The sequence below is a fragment of the Prenolepis imparis genome, unplaced genomic scaffold (genome assembly GCF_030444845.1).
Source record: "Prenolepis imparis isolate NDT839.2.m4 unplaced genomic scaffold, iyPreImpa1.0 SCAF_59, whole genome shotgun sequence".
Classification (NCBI taxonomy): domain Eukaryota; kingdom Metazoa; phylum Arthropoda; class Insecta; order Hymenoptera; family Formicidae; genus Prenolepis; species Prenolepis imparis.
The window spans coordinates 79,384-94,930 of record NW_028141217.1 but is presented as its reverse complement, the minus strand read 5'-3'; the positions used below and the strand labels follow the sequence as shown (position 1 = coordinate 94,930).

At 28.6% G+C, this 15,547-nt stretch overlaps 2 protein-coding genes and 1 long non-coding RNA gene across 6 annotated transcripts in view; 2 read left to right on the top strand and 1 right to left on the bottom strand.

Moving 5' to 3' along the window:
* The window catches only part of LOC145947271 (uncharacterized), a 101,592-nt gene that overhangs the window by 33,005 nt on the left and 53,040 nt on the right, over positions 1–15,547 (bottom strand). The gene's annotated exons all lie outside the window — the stretch shown is intronic.
* LOC145947268 (uncharacterized) lies at positions 457–5,802 on the top strand. Of its 4 annotated transcripts, XM_083057077.1 has the most exons (9): positions 457–610; positions 745–903; positions 3,405–3,619; positions 3,701–4,038; positions 4,111–4,200; positions 4,351–4,562; positions 4,813–4,972; positions 5,130–5,235; positions 5,663–5,802. In XM_083057077.1, the coding sequence occupies exons 4-9, from the start codon at positions 3,813–3,815 to the stop codon at positions 5,682–5,684; spliced, it is 816 nt and encodes a 271-aa protein (XP_082913203.1). In that variant the 5' UTR covers positions 457–610; positions 745–903; positions 3,405–3,619; positions 3,701–3,812; the 3' UTR covers positions 5,685–5,802. The 4 variants fall into 4 exon arrangements, with proteins under 4 accessions (XP_082913203.1, XP_082913204.1, XP_082913205.1 ...); XM_083057078.1 differs by lacking the exon at positions 5,663–5,802 and having other exon boundaries at positions 457–619; positions 5,130–5,419; XM_083057079.1 differs by lacking the exon at positions 5,663–5,802 and having other exon boundaries at positions 457–661; positions 5,130–5,419.
* LOC145947273 (uncharacterized) lies at positions 6,939–9,589 on the top strand. The gene is made up of 4 exons (XR_014427142.1): positions 6,939–7,379; positions 7,766–7,854; positions 8,070–8,167; positions 8,385–9,589. It is a non-coding gene; the product is annotated as an uncharacterized LOC145947273 (long non-coding RNA).

The following is a 15,547-nucleotide window of genomic DNA, read 5'->3' as shown; positions in this document are numbered from 1 at the left end:
TTTTATGTAAAAATAATATATTAATTTATGTGCGCATTTGCATATTTTTTATTATATGATTTAGCAAGCTTAAAATTTTAATTATTATTATAAAACACAAATGAGTTTTAACAATATTAATTATTATAATTATAATAAAATTATTAATTATTAATAATTATATTCATGTTTAAATATTTTGTTGCGCTTGCGAGTTGAGATGCCCAGCAGAGGCCTACGAGAGATAGACGCGAAGCGTTGTTCCCTCTATATAACGATGATGATTTACAAACAGCTGTTATGAGATTCTGCGCCGGGCCTAATTCGGAAGTGCAAAGTGCGAGGCGCGTTCGCGGGTGATACAGTGCATAGTGAGTGAGCATAAGGGTACCTTTTCATGCTGACGCTGGACGCTCATTTTTAGCGTCAAAAGACGTCACGTGACCAAAATTAAAGATACCAATTCGTCAATTTTGGTCACGTGACGTCTTTTGACGCTAAAAATGAGCGTCGAGCGTCAGCATGAAAAGGCACCTTAATAGAGGCGAACGCGACAGCGACAAGTGCAATAATTAATTAATTAATTTCATTTTAAATGCAATGATAATAAAAGAAGCAAGGAAAAGAACGTGTATGTAACGTATGTAAATAAATGGCATTATTACATTTCTGACAAAATCTGGTGTGTTTAATAACTAACGATATAAATCTAATCTAATCTAACCTATAATCTAACCTAAATTGATGAAATTCTTATTGTTATAGTGAGAAATAAAATCATCGAACTGAAACGATCTTTCTTACGACCGGTGTAATTGGAAAATACCATCGTCAATCTTTTTGCAGTAATCTTTGCACAGTATCTCGTTGCTTGAAATAAAAAATACTTGGCTTGCTACCCATTCATCCACATAATATATAAAGGTAAATTTTGATTTTCTTCTATATATTTATTTTTATATTTATTCTATAATTATATATATATAATTATATATTTTTATTTATTATATTTTTACAAATATACTCAATCATATATATACTTTAATTTCATTATTTTATTTCGCTGATACGTTTATATGTATTACATACTTTATATTTTACTTTCTTGTAAAATATTTTCTAAATGTTTCCTTCTTAAATTTTTTCCGATATAATTTGTGTAGTGTTTACTTATTGTAAAAGAAATATGAACACACGTAAAAGAAAACTTATTGCAAAACGTCACGGTAGACGGATTGTTGCAAATCAAACAACTATAGATATTGCAGGATCTTCTAGAAAAATTTTGGAATGGCATACCATCAATACTTCTTCTAAACTGACTTCAAACGTAGAATTGTGTAAAATCACTGATGAAGAAGTTTCTTCATGTAATACAAACAGTGTTAATGATATGATTAATATATATGTCAAAGATACATCTTCAGATCTTAATAATGATAATGATAATGATAATAATAATAATAATAATGATAACTCTGTTATAAATGATGAAATACCTGAAAACCTAATAATGATAATGAATTAAATAAAGCATTAGCTACATGGGCTGTATCACACAATATTTCTCGCACAGCTTGTAATGCATTATTAAAAATTTTGAAGTAATATACTTCGCATAATCTACCTGCAGACGCACGAACACTATTAAAAACTCCAAGAGAAACCCATATTTCAAAAATATGTGAAGGAGAATATTTATATTTTGGTTTTGATGATATTATTCAGATAATGCTATTAGAAGATAATAATGGATATATTAATTTACTTATTAATATTGATGGTTTGCCATTAGCAAAATCTTCTCAAGCGTCATTATGGACCATTTTATGTTCAAATACTCAATAAGGTCAATAAGACAGTATATCTCGTTGGTGCATATTTTGGTTACAAAAAACCCACAGATTCTAATGTTTTCCTGCAATCTTTAGTCAACGATTTAATTAATTTTATTAATAATGGTTATATTTATAATGAAAACATAATCAACATTAGATTGTTTGCTTTAATTTGTGACGCACCCGCTAAATCTTTTGTGCTTTGTATAAAAGGCCATACCGGATTTTACAGTGGCACAAAATGTGTGATTAAGGGGAAATATATTAATGGTAGAGTTTGCTTTCCATATAGAAAAACATTTCCTTCTAGAAAAGATGAACTATTTTCCGCTAATGCTTATCAAGATTTTCAGATTGGACATTCTATTTTAAACAATATTCCTGGATTTTTGTCTATAAATAACACACCACTAGATTATATGCATCTTATATGTTTAGGCGTTGTCAAAAAAATTATTCTTCTTTGGCTAAAGGGTCCACTTTATGTACGCTTAAGTATCAGATCCATTAATAAAATATCACACTTATTAATTTTGCTGAAAAATACAACACCGAACGATTTTGTTAGAAAACCCAGATCATTAAAAGATGTCAAACTATGGAAAGCAGTAGAGTTTAGAAATTTTTTATTATACACAGGACCCATTGTATTGAGACATGTATTAAAGCATATATCTTCATTTTCTCACATTACATATAGCTGTCACAATTCTTATACGTTCAAGTTTGAATGAGGAACTAATAAATTTTGCAGAATCTTTACTTAATCATTTTGTCATATCATTTGAAATTTTATATGGTAAACAATACATGTCGCATAACATACATAATTTATTACATATATGTTCCGATGTAAGAACATATGGTCCATTGGACAGTTTTAGTGCTTTTCGTTTTGAAAACTATATGGCGTCGATCAAAAAACGATTACGTAAAAGTGAAAAACCGCTACAACAATTATATAAAAGATATAAGGAAATTGAAAATTGTAATTTTTTTGTCAAATATTAATAATGAAACATTAAATTCATATAAATATTTACATAACAATGGTCCAGTACCAGATAATTATGATATTCAATCGCAATATTTGATGATGTCAAATGAAAAATTCAATATAAATTGTAAAGGTCATAATAATAATTGTTGTCTTTTGAAAAGTGGTCAATATGTTTTAATTTTGAATATAGTGCAAAAAAAAAATAAAGATTTTTTTCTTATTGGTAAGAAACTTAAGTACATAAAAGATGTATATGAATTACCATACAAATCTAGCGATTTTAATATAAAAGTAATGACAGTAAATAATGATAGCATATTTTCATGGCCAATTACAGATATATTAGGTAAAGCATGGAAAATTCCTTTCGGAAATCATCCAAATACATTTGCAATATTTCCTCTTAATCATATAATATAATTATTACATGTGTTAGATAATAATTTTTAAGTATGTTAGATAATAATTTTTATGTGTGTTAGCAGATAATTTTTTTTCAATAATTCAATTTTATGTGTGTTAGATAATAATTTATTTTCAATAATGTAAACTACACATGATGTATGACGGAATATTTCACATCACAGAAAAATGGATAAGTATCAATTTATCATTGCGGAATTTCATGACGGACTATAAGTTATACCCTCAGCATGGTACAATGCTGATAAATTATTATGTATATGGCCTAGTCACATGAAAACTAAGTACCGTGTTAACAAGGCTATATTGGCAAGAGAGATGCCTCGAGAAAGGTCTGATTGGGAAGAGCTACAAATTAAAAGAATTTTTGGTGGAGCAAGTAAGAGAATTTTATTTATATAAATTATCATTTAATATATGTAATTATTGTATACATTTTTTTTTATTTTCAATGATTTAGATACTTATGAAGAAAGTTTACAAAAATTAAGTCTAGCACAAGACACGTCAAATATAGATGACACTGGGATGTCTTCAGATGATTTAAGAGAACAAAAAAAAAGCAAAGACGTATGAAAGCAAAGAAAAAAATATCATCATCTTCTTCTTCAGAAGATATCTGTTTAGAGAATAAAGAAAATAAAGTAAATAAAGTAAATATAATACAAAATAAAATCCTGCCTCCTTTTCCTGACAGAGGAAATTATTTTGTATCAACTGATAAAGTAATTGACAAGCCTATACAAAACATTACAAATATTTTACATGAAAATAATATTAATCCTATAAACAGTAATGGTGAGTTATAATTAAAATTTATAAATACATGATAATTATGACAAAAATCATTAATAATTTTTTATTTTTTAGAGAAAAATAGCAAGCAAATTGCTACGAGTAATATAAACCTTCATATGCAAGATTCTTCTGAAAATACCGAGAAAGATTTGTATGCTTATGGTATTTATTATAAAAATTAATTATTGTTATACTTATTACTTTTTTTTACTAAAAAGTCCTGTATTTAAAAAAGTATAATATGTATAATTATTGTGATACTTAGCAATAAATAGTATAATAGCATAGTTAAATAATATATATTTGTTCCAGAGTTCAAGAAACAGATTATAGGAAAATTGAACAAAATATTATATAAATTAGACAGTATAGAAATTAGAATTAATATGCTAGAGGAGAAAATGCAATTTTCCTGCCATATTTATGATAGCGAAGAATGTGATTTCCATTTCCCGATTTCTACACTTACTGAACTAATATTCTTTGAAGACCAATTACAGGAAATCAAATTTAAGGATAAAGTTGTATGTGATAAAAATTTTTTATTTTTATTATATTATTATAGATGTTAATGCTTTTTCTATAGTTATATCACAATTTCACAATTTAATGTTTTTTTATTACATTTCTTATCATTAATAATTCATGAATGACATATTTCTGTTACATATTGTTAAAATAAAGAAAACTTAATTTATTTACGTATTTAAAAGTCATTAATTATTAAACAAAATCTGTATTCAATATTATTTTTAACATTGTTTATTTTTTTAGCTTAATGTTTTTAAACTTGTTGGTGGAGTTGATGCACATGCCATGATACGAAATATTATGAAAAAAGTAATGACAGATACTTTAGCCCAAAATTTCAGCTGGACAGGAAAAAAAAATAAGCGTAGCTTTAAAGATTTAAATCTTTCTAAAATGATCATACGTAAGTTCTTTTTAATATAATCTTAGATGATTAACTTGCTTTTGGTTCATGTGTAGTCCATTTAGAAATTTCTTTAAGATTTGTCTAAAACATACATATATTTATCAGAAAATATTTACAATTTATATTAAAAAATACTTGTGTATGTGCATTACAGAAGCTGTTCGTGTAAAATATAATGAACTGACAGACAATGATATTGCAGAATACACATCTAAATGGCTTTCTCAAGCTACTGTAAGAGTACAAAGAGATGAAAAGAAGTATGTACATTTTCTTTGTTAGGAACGTTTATTAATCAGATTATTTGATTTGATATTAAATTAGTTTATATTTAATCAGTCTGTCGACAACTAAGTTTGAACAAGATGTTATTTTTTCTGTTTAATATGCTGAGAAAATTTTGAATATTATCTAAATATTTTTTTTATGAAATTTTTAAACTTTAGTTATAATTTCTTATTACACTTTGCGAAAAAAAATGTAAAATATCTTAAATTAGAATATAATATAATTACGTGAGTTAATATATTGAATTGTTAAGTTAATCGTAATAATAAAGTTTATTTGACATCTGGAATTAACACAGTTCGTTTAAGTTGGCCTTTATTTATTTATTAATTTATAATATAATTATTTGATATGTTTTGAAATCAAATTATAATTTTAAGTTTTCTATTAATGTTTTAGACATATTCAGGAAGAAAAATAAAAACCATCAGAAAAAAACAACATTACCAAAGAATAATACCAAAATTTTATTATATTCATATAGTAATATCACATAGAAGACAGTTAATAGAATATATTAAAGATATATAGAATTTAAGACAGTTAAATATCTTATATTTTTTATTATTTTCATATTTTTATATGTATACCTTTATTTTTGTTTGTTATTTAAAACTATAATTGAATTTCGATTATTAATTACGTACATAATGTGTTCATATAAAAATGCTTATTACATTTTCGCATATGTATTTTTGGTTCTTACATGCATTTAAGATATTATATACTTTAATGCAATTTAAGTGAATTTTTGTTTTCATTAGGTTTATAAAAAAATGATTATATATATGTTGTGCACATGTGCATATGTGTATATTATATATGAATATATAACGCGTTATATATTAAAACGTATATAAAATTCATATATAACATTTTTATGTAATTTCTGTTTTTTTTATTACAATTATAATTTATTTTTATTAATAAGAATAAATTATTTATATGTTGCATATCATTTGATTTCATGTAACATATATATATATAAATATAAATATATCATTATTGTGTTATTTTTTCTGAAATATCCTCTTTTTATACTGCATACAAAATATAATATATACGGCACAAAAATATTGCAGCAACATTGCAGGAATATTTCTTTGCAAGATTGCAGCAATGTTGCAAAATGTTGCTGCAACATTATTGCAATATTGTAGCAACAGTAAAATGTCCGCTTTCAGCAACATTGTATTGCAATATTGCTGCAATCTTGCAAAGAAATATTGCAGCAATATTGCAATACAATGTTGCTGAAAGCGGACATTTTACTGTTGCTACAATATTGCAGTAATGTTGCAGCAACATTTTGCAACATTGCTGCAATCTTGCAATCTTGCAAAGAAATATTTCTGCAATGTTGCTGCAATATTTTTGTGCCGTATGGGTATATTGCTCTTTGGTTAGTAATGTTATGGCTACTCCTGATACGTACAAGTATGTAAAGCGGTGTCTACAATAAAAATTAAAGACATCCCAGATAGCACAAGACGTCCTCAGAATCATCCTGAATATGTCCAGGATGTCCTGGGATATCTAATTCGAGGATATTTAATTGTGTATTTATGCATATTTTATATGTATATTTGACTTCATTAATTATGAAATACTTAAAATAATTTCTGGAAGTTTTAAGAACTACAATAAAAGTATAAATCTTCCATTTAATGTTCACTAGACTCAAAAATAGCATAAAAGTCCTAAAATCATCCTATACACATATCCATGTCTTAAGGCGTATCCCAGGATGTCCCACAAAACTCCTCAAAACATCCTGGGCACATTTTCGACAATTTTTGGATATTTTTATTATATCTAGTGAAAACAGTGTTTATAAGCTTGTTATAGTGTGTAAGTGTCTAAACAAACGCAGCCAGAGTGTATTGCGGTAAGTAAATTGATAACAAAATAATTGAATGAATTTTGGATATTTTGTTCTTATATGATCAATATTTTACTTTTTAAATTACGCCGTACAATATGGTAGCCGTTACAGACATTAGCATGATACAATGAGAGGACTTCCGGTTCCGGTCTCTCCTCACATCTCACATGGTTACACATGGAAGAAGCAGCAATCATAGCAACGCGTATAACAAATATCGATTAATTTCAGGTAATCTCTCCTTATTCAAAATAATATTCACATAAATATTTCTAAAAGTATTTTTGTATATGTCTATTTCAATATTATTCAATATTATCCATTAATATGTTGTAGTTTAGCGATTTGTCATTAAAACGTGACATAATCTGCAAAAATCATGTTATGATTATAAAAATTATTTTAATGTATATATAATTGTGATATTTTTAAATGCATATATTAACATTTGTGATTTTATTAAGTGAATCTTTCAAGGGCTTATGCTGTATTAACAGCTCCATTCTTAAATCTTAACCTTAATCTCAAAATTTGTAGCAGTCCAATCATTTTTGTTATTAACATTTTTTGTAAGCAGATGTAAAAGTAATAATTATTATTTTTGTTTTATGTTACAGTATTATTGTTGTTCAGTAGAACACGTAGCAGAGCAATAGTGCAATTTCTGACAGCAGCGAAAGAGGAGGCTTGATCTATTATTAGCTATGTAAGTAATAAAAACTTAAATTTATTAATATAAGACTGCGTTTCAACATTGATTGCTGGTACTGAAAATCTGAGATAAGAAAGATCTAACGTAACATTGACCACAGATTTTCAGTATGATCATTGAATATTGGAACACAGTCGTATTTAATTTTTCTTATGTTACATATGTAAGCAGATGTAATTAATAATCATTATTTTTGTTTCATGTTGCAGTATTATTATGTACGTTCAGTTGATAGCAGTCCAGAGCAATAGTGCAATTCTGATGCGCTTCTGAGCAGCGAAAGAAAGGAGGCATTATCTATTATTAGGTATGTAGGTAATAAAAACTTAAATTTATTTAGCTACGTTATTAGGCTACGTTCCAATATTAATTGCTGGTACTAAAAATCTGAGATATCTAATATAACATTGAGCTTAGCTTTTCAGTATGAATATTGAATATTGGAACACAGTCGTATTTAACTTTGTATTCTTATGTTAGATATGTAAGATGTAATTAATAATTATTATTTTTATTTTATGTAGCAGTGTTGTGTAACGTTCAGTAGAACACATAGCAGTACAGAACAATATATGTATAGTGCAATTCCGACAGCAACGAGAAAATTATCATATTGGGCATTCAGCTATTTTAAAGCTACCAGATTTTGATCTTGTGAACAATATACCTTTGCACTATATGCATCTTGTATGTTTAGGAGTCATGCGCAAATTATTATATATGTGGATATTCGGAAAACTTGAAGTTCGTTTACAACACAGAAAAGTTGAGACAATATCATTGCAGCTGGAAAATATATTAAAATTATATATACCATGCGAATTTGTGCGTAAATCAAGATCACTTGCCTTTGTCAAACTATGGTAACTTTATGTGGGCCACCCTGTATATATATGTGTGTATATGATATATTACAGTACAGTACACGTATACATAATGGAAGATTTATGGTCCATTGTTGAGTTTGAAGATGGTATGGAAATGATTCCCACCTCCTGGATAATAGAAGATAAAAGTGCTGCTAGTTGGCCAAATTTTACTTCACATTTGAAATGTATAAAAGCTGTAAAAAACCTCATACTATATGAAAATGATTGGTCATTGTATAAAATAAAAAGTCTTAGCCAGTTCAAGTAAGTTACTTATGAAATATACAAAGTATAAATTTTGTTATTTTGCTACATCCAATACTATTATAGGTTTGAACGCAAATATGTACTGCTATTTTTTGCTGTACTATACCTACAACACACGCTCACATACGCATGAATCGTAATACAAACTATATTGTTATATTAGATTTCTAATCTAGATTTAGAAAATAACAGTGTTTTCTCGTGTACTTCAATCTCAGGAAACTTGTTTCTACGTTCATACAAAGTGTACACTTTTTATATGAAGCAGCTTTTATATAATATTATGATGAGTTGACAGCTCATCTGCAATTTGAGACGCCATATTAAGATAAAAATAGATAAGGAAAATTGTAATTTTGTAATTATTTCTCATTTTCCATATGAAACCGGAGTTTCCTGAGGTCATTAAAGTATATATTGCAATCATGGAGGAGCATTTTTAATTCTGTCAAATTAATGCGACTAGAAATACGAAAATAGTAATTTTGTCGATAATACAAACAGTTGAGGGATTCCCTTAATTACGTCCCTAAAATGGCGGTGATCAATATATTTTAATTATTTGCATAATTGCTGAGTGAAATCGCTGTCATTTTGATGTGCTATAAAACAATCTATAAATAAAGTTCTCATCAACTCAGTGCAATGTCGCGGTACATCGATCGCTAGTGTTGAGTGTTTTTTTAATGGTTTTATTAACATATTCGCTCGTCTCATCACATGTACCTCGCACCTTCGACCAGCGCTCGGCTCAGCTAATCGAAGCGTTTATCGTTGATCGTCTATTCTAACGGATTCGACATTATCATCTTTAAACATCTTTTTTAAAAGTCAGTCAGTTTTGAACTATTTATATGATCACATCGTTCTTTAATTTTCAAGCCAAGTTTTATCATAAATTAAGACTTATCCAAGTATAACAAATAAAGTATAAAACTTTTGTAACAAAAAGTGAAATTTTTTTCATTAATTAATTCTTCGAAAAGTAAAGTTTTTTTTATTATCTGTGCTCTTTATCTCAAAACTGAATATTTTAGAAAGCACAAAAGGATTAACATTAACATATAAATAAAGTTAGGTTATAAAAGCCAAAAATTTAGTTAAAGTTTATATTAAAGCAAATTCTATAATTTTCTTCAAAACCAAATATTATTGCGATTACAAATAAAATTGTAATTAAATGTATACTCTTTTCAAAATATATTATTAAAATTGCAATATATCAATCAAACATTACACACTTACTAATTCTAATTACTTAACATAACTAACATGCATATATGAATATTTAAAATGGCAACGAAATGGTCCAAGTTATTCCATTTGGTAACCTGGCTATATAGGGAACATTTTCCGTGATCAACTTTTTTCTTTCTACACTATCGAGATAACTCTCCTTACTCTTACTTTATTAGTACTTATATCTTTTATCTCTTCTGTCATCTTTTACTAAACTATCCGATAATTTCCTTTTATTATTTATTGAATTATTAATCATCAATAATTTATATAGATTTGTAACTTTAAGGGGATATATCAATGCAAAATTTTCAAAAATTCGAATTTTTAGTTATTACTTATTATTTCGAAAGATACACATTTCAAAAATATTCTTTCAAAAGTTTCAGAAAAAAATCTGTAAAATTGGCTAAGCTTATCCTTTCCCATAAAGTTGTGTCTATAGCACTTGACGTGAAGTTGACTGCGCTAAACAGTGGAATTATCCATAGCAACGAAAACTTAATGTAACCTTTCTGACACTTTCTTTTAATTCATTTTTAATATATATTTCGATTGGTAAACCTGTTTGTATTATATTGAGATCGTATACAAAGAGACGCGCGAAATATATTTACGTTTCGCCTCATGTTAATTATTCGAGTTTTTTTATTTCTGTTTTTTTGTGTTGTATTATTATGAATCAAAGAAATAAAAGACATGTAGTCGGAAAAGAGGGTTGATAGGAAACAATGCAGGCCAAATCTGGTTAATCGGTATCAAATAGAGAAAGAAAATCTAAATCTAAATATTAGCATTTCTTTTCATAAAAGCAGAACAGCATCGGCAATTATATAAAATTAGACCAAACAATTAGCTATAGAATTTTTAATTTCTAAACAGTTTTCGTAGCAATAAGTCAATTCGTCAAGTGTAAGGTGAAATTTTATGAAACTAATCGACGAGAAGTTGGATTTAAAATTGTGCTAAAATGCAACTCGTGCGAGCTAAAAAAAATTTCCTCGTGCCCAGCAATCAAAAATGCATATGAAATTCGTCGATTTATATTTACAATGGAATTATTGGGAATATCATTAGCTGAAGCAGAAAAGTTTTCTGCATGCATGGGCTTGTTGCGCCCGATTTTTTAATTATTTTGCGAATTATTTGCGATTATAATAAAGCAAATTTGCCAAGCTACAGAATGTATTAAAAATGTATTATTAATAAAAGCTGGCGAAGAAAAAAAAATAATTACCAAAAAATGTGGAAAAAATAATCAAATATTCCGTTTCCGACGATGGCTCTTGGCGTAAACGTGTTTTTAGCTCTTTACATGGTGTAGTAAGTATTATCGGCTACTACTCCAAAAAAATCGATATTTATGTTAAATTAGCATACTGCAAGACATGTACACTGTGGAAAAAAAAGTTGTTACAGAAGAATATGAAATTTGGAAGGAGGATCACGCTGATAAATGCGACTCAAATCATAGCGGCACCGCAGGTGAAATGGAATCTGATGCCATCGTCGAAATGTTTAAGAGAGCTGAAAACTTACACAAAGTGTAATATGTCGAAATATGTAAATTACATAGGCGATGGTGATTCAACAACTTATAACAAAATTGTACAGTTTATTTCGCATAATGTTAACAAAAAAAGAATGTGTAAATCACATACAAAAACACATGGGTTCTAGATTGCGTAGCTGCAAAGAAAGAAAAAAGGGCCTCGGCGGAAAAGGTAAATCAACTGGTAAACTAATTGAAGAATTGACTACATATTATGGCCTTGCAATACGTCGCAATAGTAACTCTATACAAGATATGAAAAAGGCTATTTGGGCAACGTTTTTTCATAAGCTTCTTTTTTCAACATTCCATATAGATGTCTCAACACTCTCAGAACGATTTGGTCATTTACTTAAGGGAACAAATACAAAATTGACATAGGTATACGGGATTTAATAAATTAAATCGGTTCATCAAAGTATACAAAGACACGTTACATAGATACTTCAATAAAAATGTCGTGTACAAAATATCGTGTACCGATTGTGACGCATCCTCTGTTGAACAAACTAAAGATTTTAAAAGATTTTTAAAAACCAAATTAAGTGAGCACCGAAATCATAAACACAAATACATATACGATACAGCAATGAGTGATTACTGATCACAGATTGCTTAATCAAGATTTTGTTAACCGGGATATTGTTGAGATATTGGATGAGGAACTCAATTTATAGAAAAGACTATTGTCAGAAATGTTTTATATTAAACGACAAAAAAACATTATTAATTTATATATATTAATTTATATATATATATATATATATATATATATACAATAATGAAATGGAATGTCTAGACCATATTTATGTCCCTATTATCAAAAGTTTACCAAAAATATAATAATGTTCGGTCACAAGGTTCCACCCCCCCCCCCAATGTTTATTTAATGACAAACATCTAACTTGTTATATAATGTCAAAGTTATATTTTGAATTACTCGCGATGGATATTTTGACAAGTGCGGATCGATCGCGCTCCCTCGTATGCCTTTGCGCTCTCTCGATGAGTACCTCTTGAGAATTAAGTTCACTAAAAGAGTGACAAAAGGTCTATCTCAGTTTTAGTTTTTTAACACTTGTTTTTATAGTGGTTTGTGGTGCACATACGACACACATCCATTCTCTATACGGCTGTAACCGATCAGAGGCGCCTCGCAGAGAGAATGGTGTTTGGTGTTTCGTGGGATATCGCGTATTTCGGTCACACGATTGGCACTTGCTAATTATTGTATCTGTTTCATGTAGTCACTGAGAATGACCCGAAGAGGGATCGAAACGTTTGGTTTTTGAATTAATAAAATCTTTCTTGTGTTTAAGACAAATGTTTATTGTTCGCGCTTTGACCCGTATCCGCTCTCTATAGCCGGTTTTTATTTTTATATTTTAACGTTATTAGAGTTTGTTTACTAATTTTTCTTTCATAAAATTTCTACCGAAAAAATTCTTCAGCATCAAAATTGTGCGAAGACTCTTGATGCTCGTGACAGCAAGCAAAAGCAAAAGGGATATTGTCTGAATACAAGCAGTATTTTTAATCAAAATAATAACGAAAGTTTCAACGCTATTATCATTTGGAAGTTTGCGCCGAAGACATCGTTTAACGGCTCTTTTACAATAAAAACTGCTGCTAACATTGCCACAATATTATTTAATGATGGACATATAAGATACAAGTCTGATGAATCTTCTGGAGATATTAGGCGTGAGGAATATAGGCGAAACTTTCCCCATGTTCCGATATTACTGCCAGTACTGAAAATATATAATATACGTAACGTAAACTATAGATTTTCAGTACGGGCAGTAATATCGGAGCATGCCCTTTGTATCAATATTGTATAATGGACACGAAACGTACCATTATGGCCGAGCGTCACGCGTGAGAAAACACGCACGAGGAGCGTTTGCAAGCTAAAAGAAGTAAAAACAACAATGCCAACGAAAACTCGAATGCTGAAAAGCTGCTATATGGTTCAGGAATAGCTGATTAGAAATAAGTTAATTAATTTTTTATTTTTGAATGAATGTGTGACTACTGAAACTTTAAACGCATTTTTCTCAAAAAGGACTTTTTTAACCGCATTCACAATAGATCTAAAAAATTCTGCATCCGATTACTATAATTAAGGTATAATCGCAATAATATAAATTTGTTTACAAAATCCATCTCTTTTACCCGATGTAGGATTTTTTTTATTACTCCCTTTTAATTTTTTTATCAATGAAAGGGCTTTATTTTTTCGTCTATTTTTTTCAAAGGTTTGCCATTTTGTCATTTTTTCATAATTTTATTTTTTTTCTACGTCAGGTAATAGTCGTTGGTATATAGTTCATAAATATTTTGGATTTTTATTTCAGATGAACTGTATGGCTGAAATGTTGTCAACGCGACCACCAACTTTTTTTTGGAACGCTGACTTTCGAGCTCTGGACAGTGAATATATGGGCTCTAAATTAATTAGAAAAGATTATTTCTATTTTTTAAATACATTTAATAAAATATTCAGAAAGTCACAGAAAGATTCGTTGTACAGTTTCTTTGAAAAAAATTTCTAAAAACACCTTTACTTTTTGAATGGTTACCCTGGTGTCCCCCTTAATAGTGAGAAAATATTTTTTATTTCTTATTTGTTGTAATTAATAACCATCGATAATTTCTTTTTATTATTTATTGAATCATTAATCAATAATGTATATAGATTTATATAGACTATATAGATTTGTAATTTTAATATAGTGAGAAAATATTATTTCTCATTTGCTTGTATTACTTTAAAGGCGCTCTATCACACAATTATGTTATTATCATAGCATCATTATATTGCATTACTATAGCAAAGTTTTCTTCCTTTATTACGATTACGTGTTTACCTTATCTATAATAAGCCGTTTGAATATAAATTGTACCCAGGAAACCATGCCTGAAAGCCTGTCCAAGCAAAACAAGATCGCATTGTCAATATTTCTTTTATAAAATAAAATCTACAGAGTGCACGTAATTCCACTCCTAAACCTACAGAGCCGAAAACATTAAATATTAATAAGGCTGCTGTAACAGGAACTATTAAGGCCTGTGTCCACGATACTAGAAATCGGTCCGAGTTCTCGATTCAAGTTCTCGAATAGAAATAGTTGTACTTTGACGACTCTAGATGGCTTATAGTCGAATATGTAAAAAAATAAAGAAAAAATTATTAAAAGTTATAAAAATTACATTTCTATTATCCAATGTCACGTTCACCAACATTTATTAGCTATTTATAAAGTAATAATGTTGACAACAAGAAATTAAATTGATATAAACCTAGCAACTAGTATGGAAAAATGGGACGCGACGCATTTTTTCATCCGAGCTTTCTATTCGAGTTTTGCATCCAAGTTCGGTGTGTCCACGATCCGAGTTTTAGTAACTTTTTCTCGGTCCGAGAACTCGGACCGAATTCTCGGATCGTGGACACAGGATTTTACAGTTGGAATTGGTTTTATCCTTCTGGAAGAGAGCTATGTGCAGCCATGAATATTCCATGCATTTCCGATAAAACTTATATTAAATATCGAAAAAATTTAATCAATGGTTTTAAGAAAACAACCGTGGAAAATATAAAAATGACTAGCAAAGTTGGAAAGCAACTCGATCTCGAAAGAAAAGAAACAATAAACTGTATTCGGTATATAACTGTTATAGCGGACAATAATTGGATGAAGACATCAACGCCTACGATTCTCTTTCCGGCGTTAATGTTACAATTGGTTACTGC

What these genes read in the sequence shown, in the direction of transcription:
- LOC145947268 (XM_083057077.1), top strand. Translation starts at nt 3,813, where the DNA reads ATGAAAGCAAAGAAAAAAATATCATCATCTTCTTCTTCAGAAGATATC. An exon ending in GAAAGATTTGTATGCTTATG is followed by an intron (nt 4,201 to 4,350) that starts GTATTTATTATA and finishes TATTTGTTCCAG; the next exon opens with AGTTCAAGAAACAGATTATA. An exon ending in GTACAAAGAGATGAAAAGAA is followed by an intron (nt 5,236 to 5,662) that starts GTATGTACATTT and finishes TTAATGTTTTAG; the next exon opens with ACATATTCAGGAAGAAAAAT.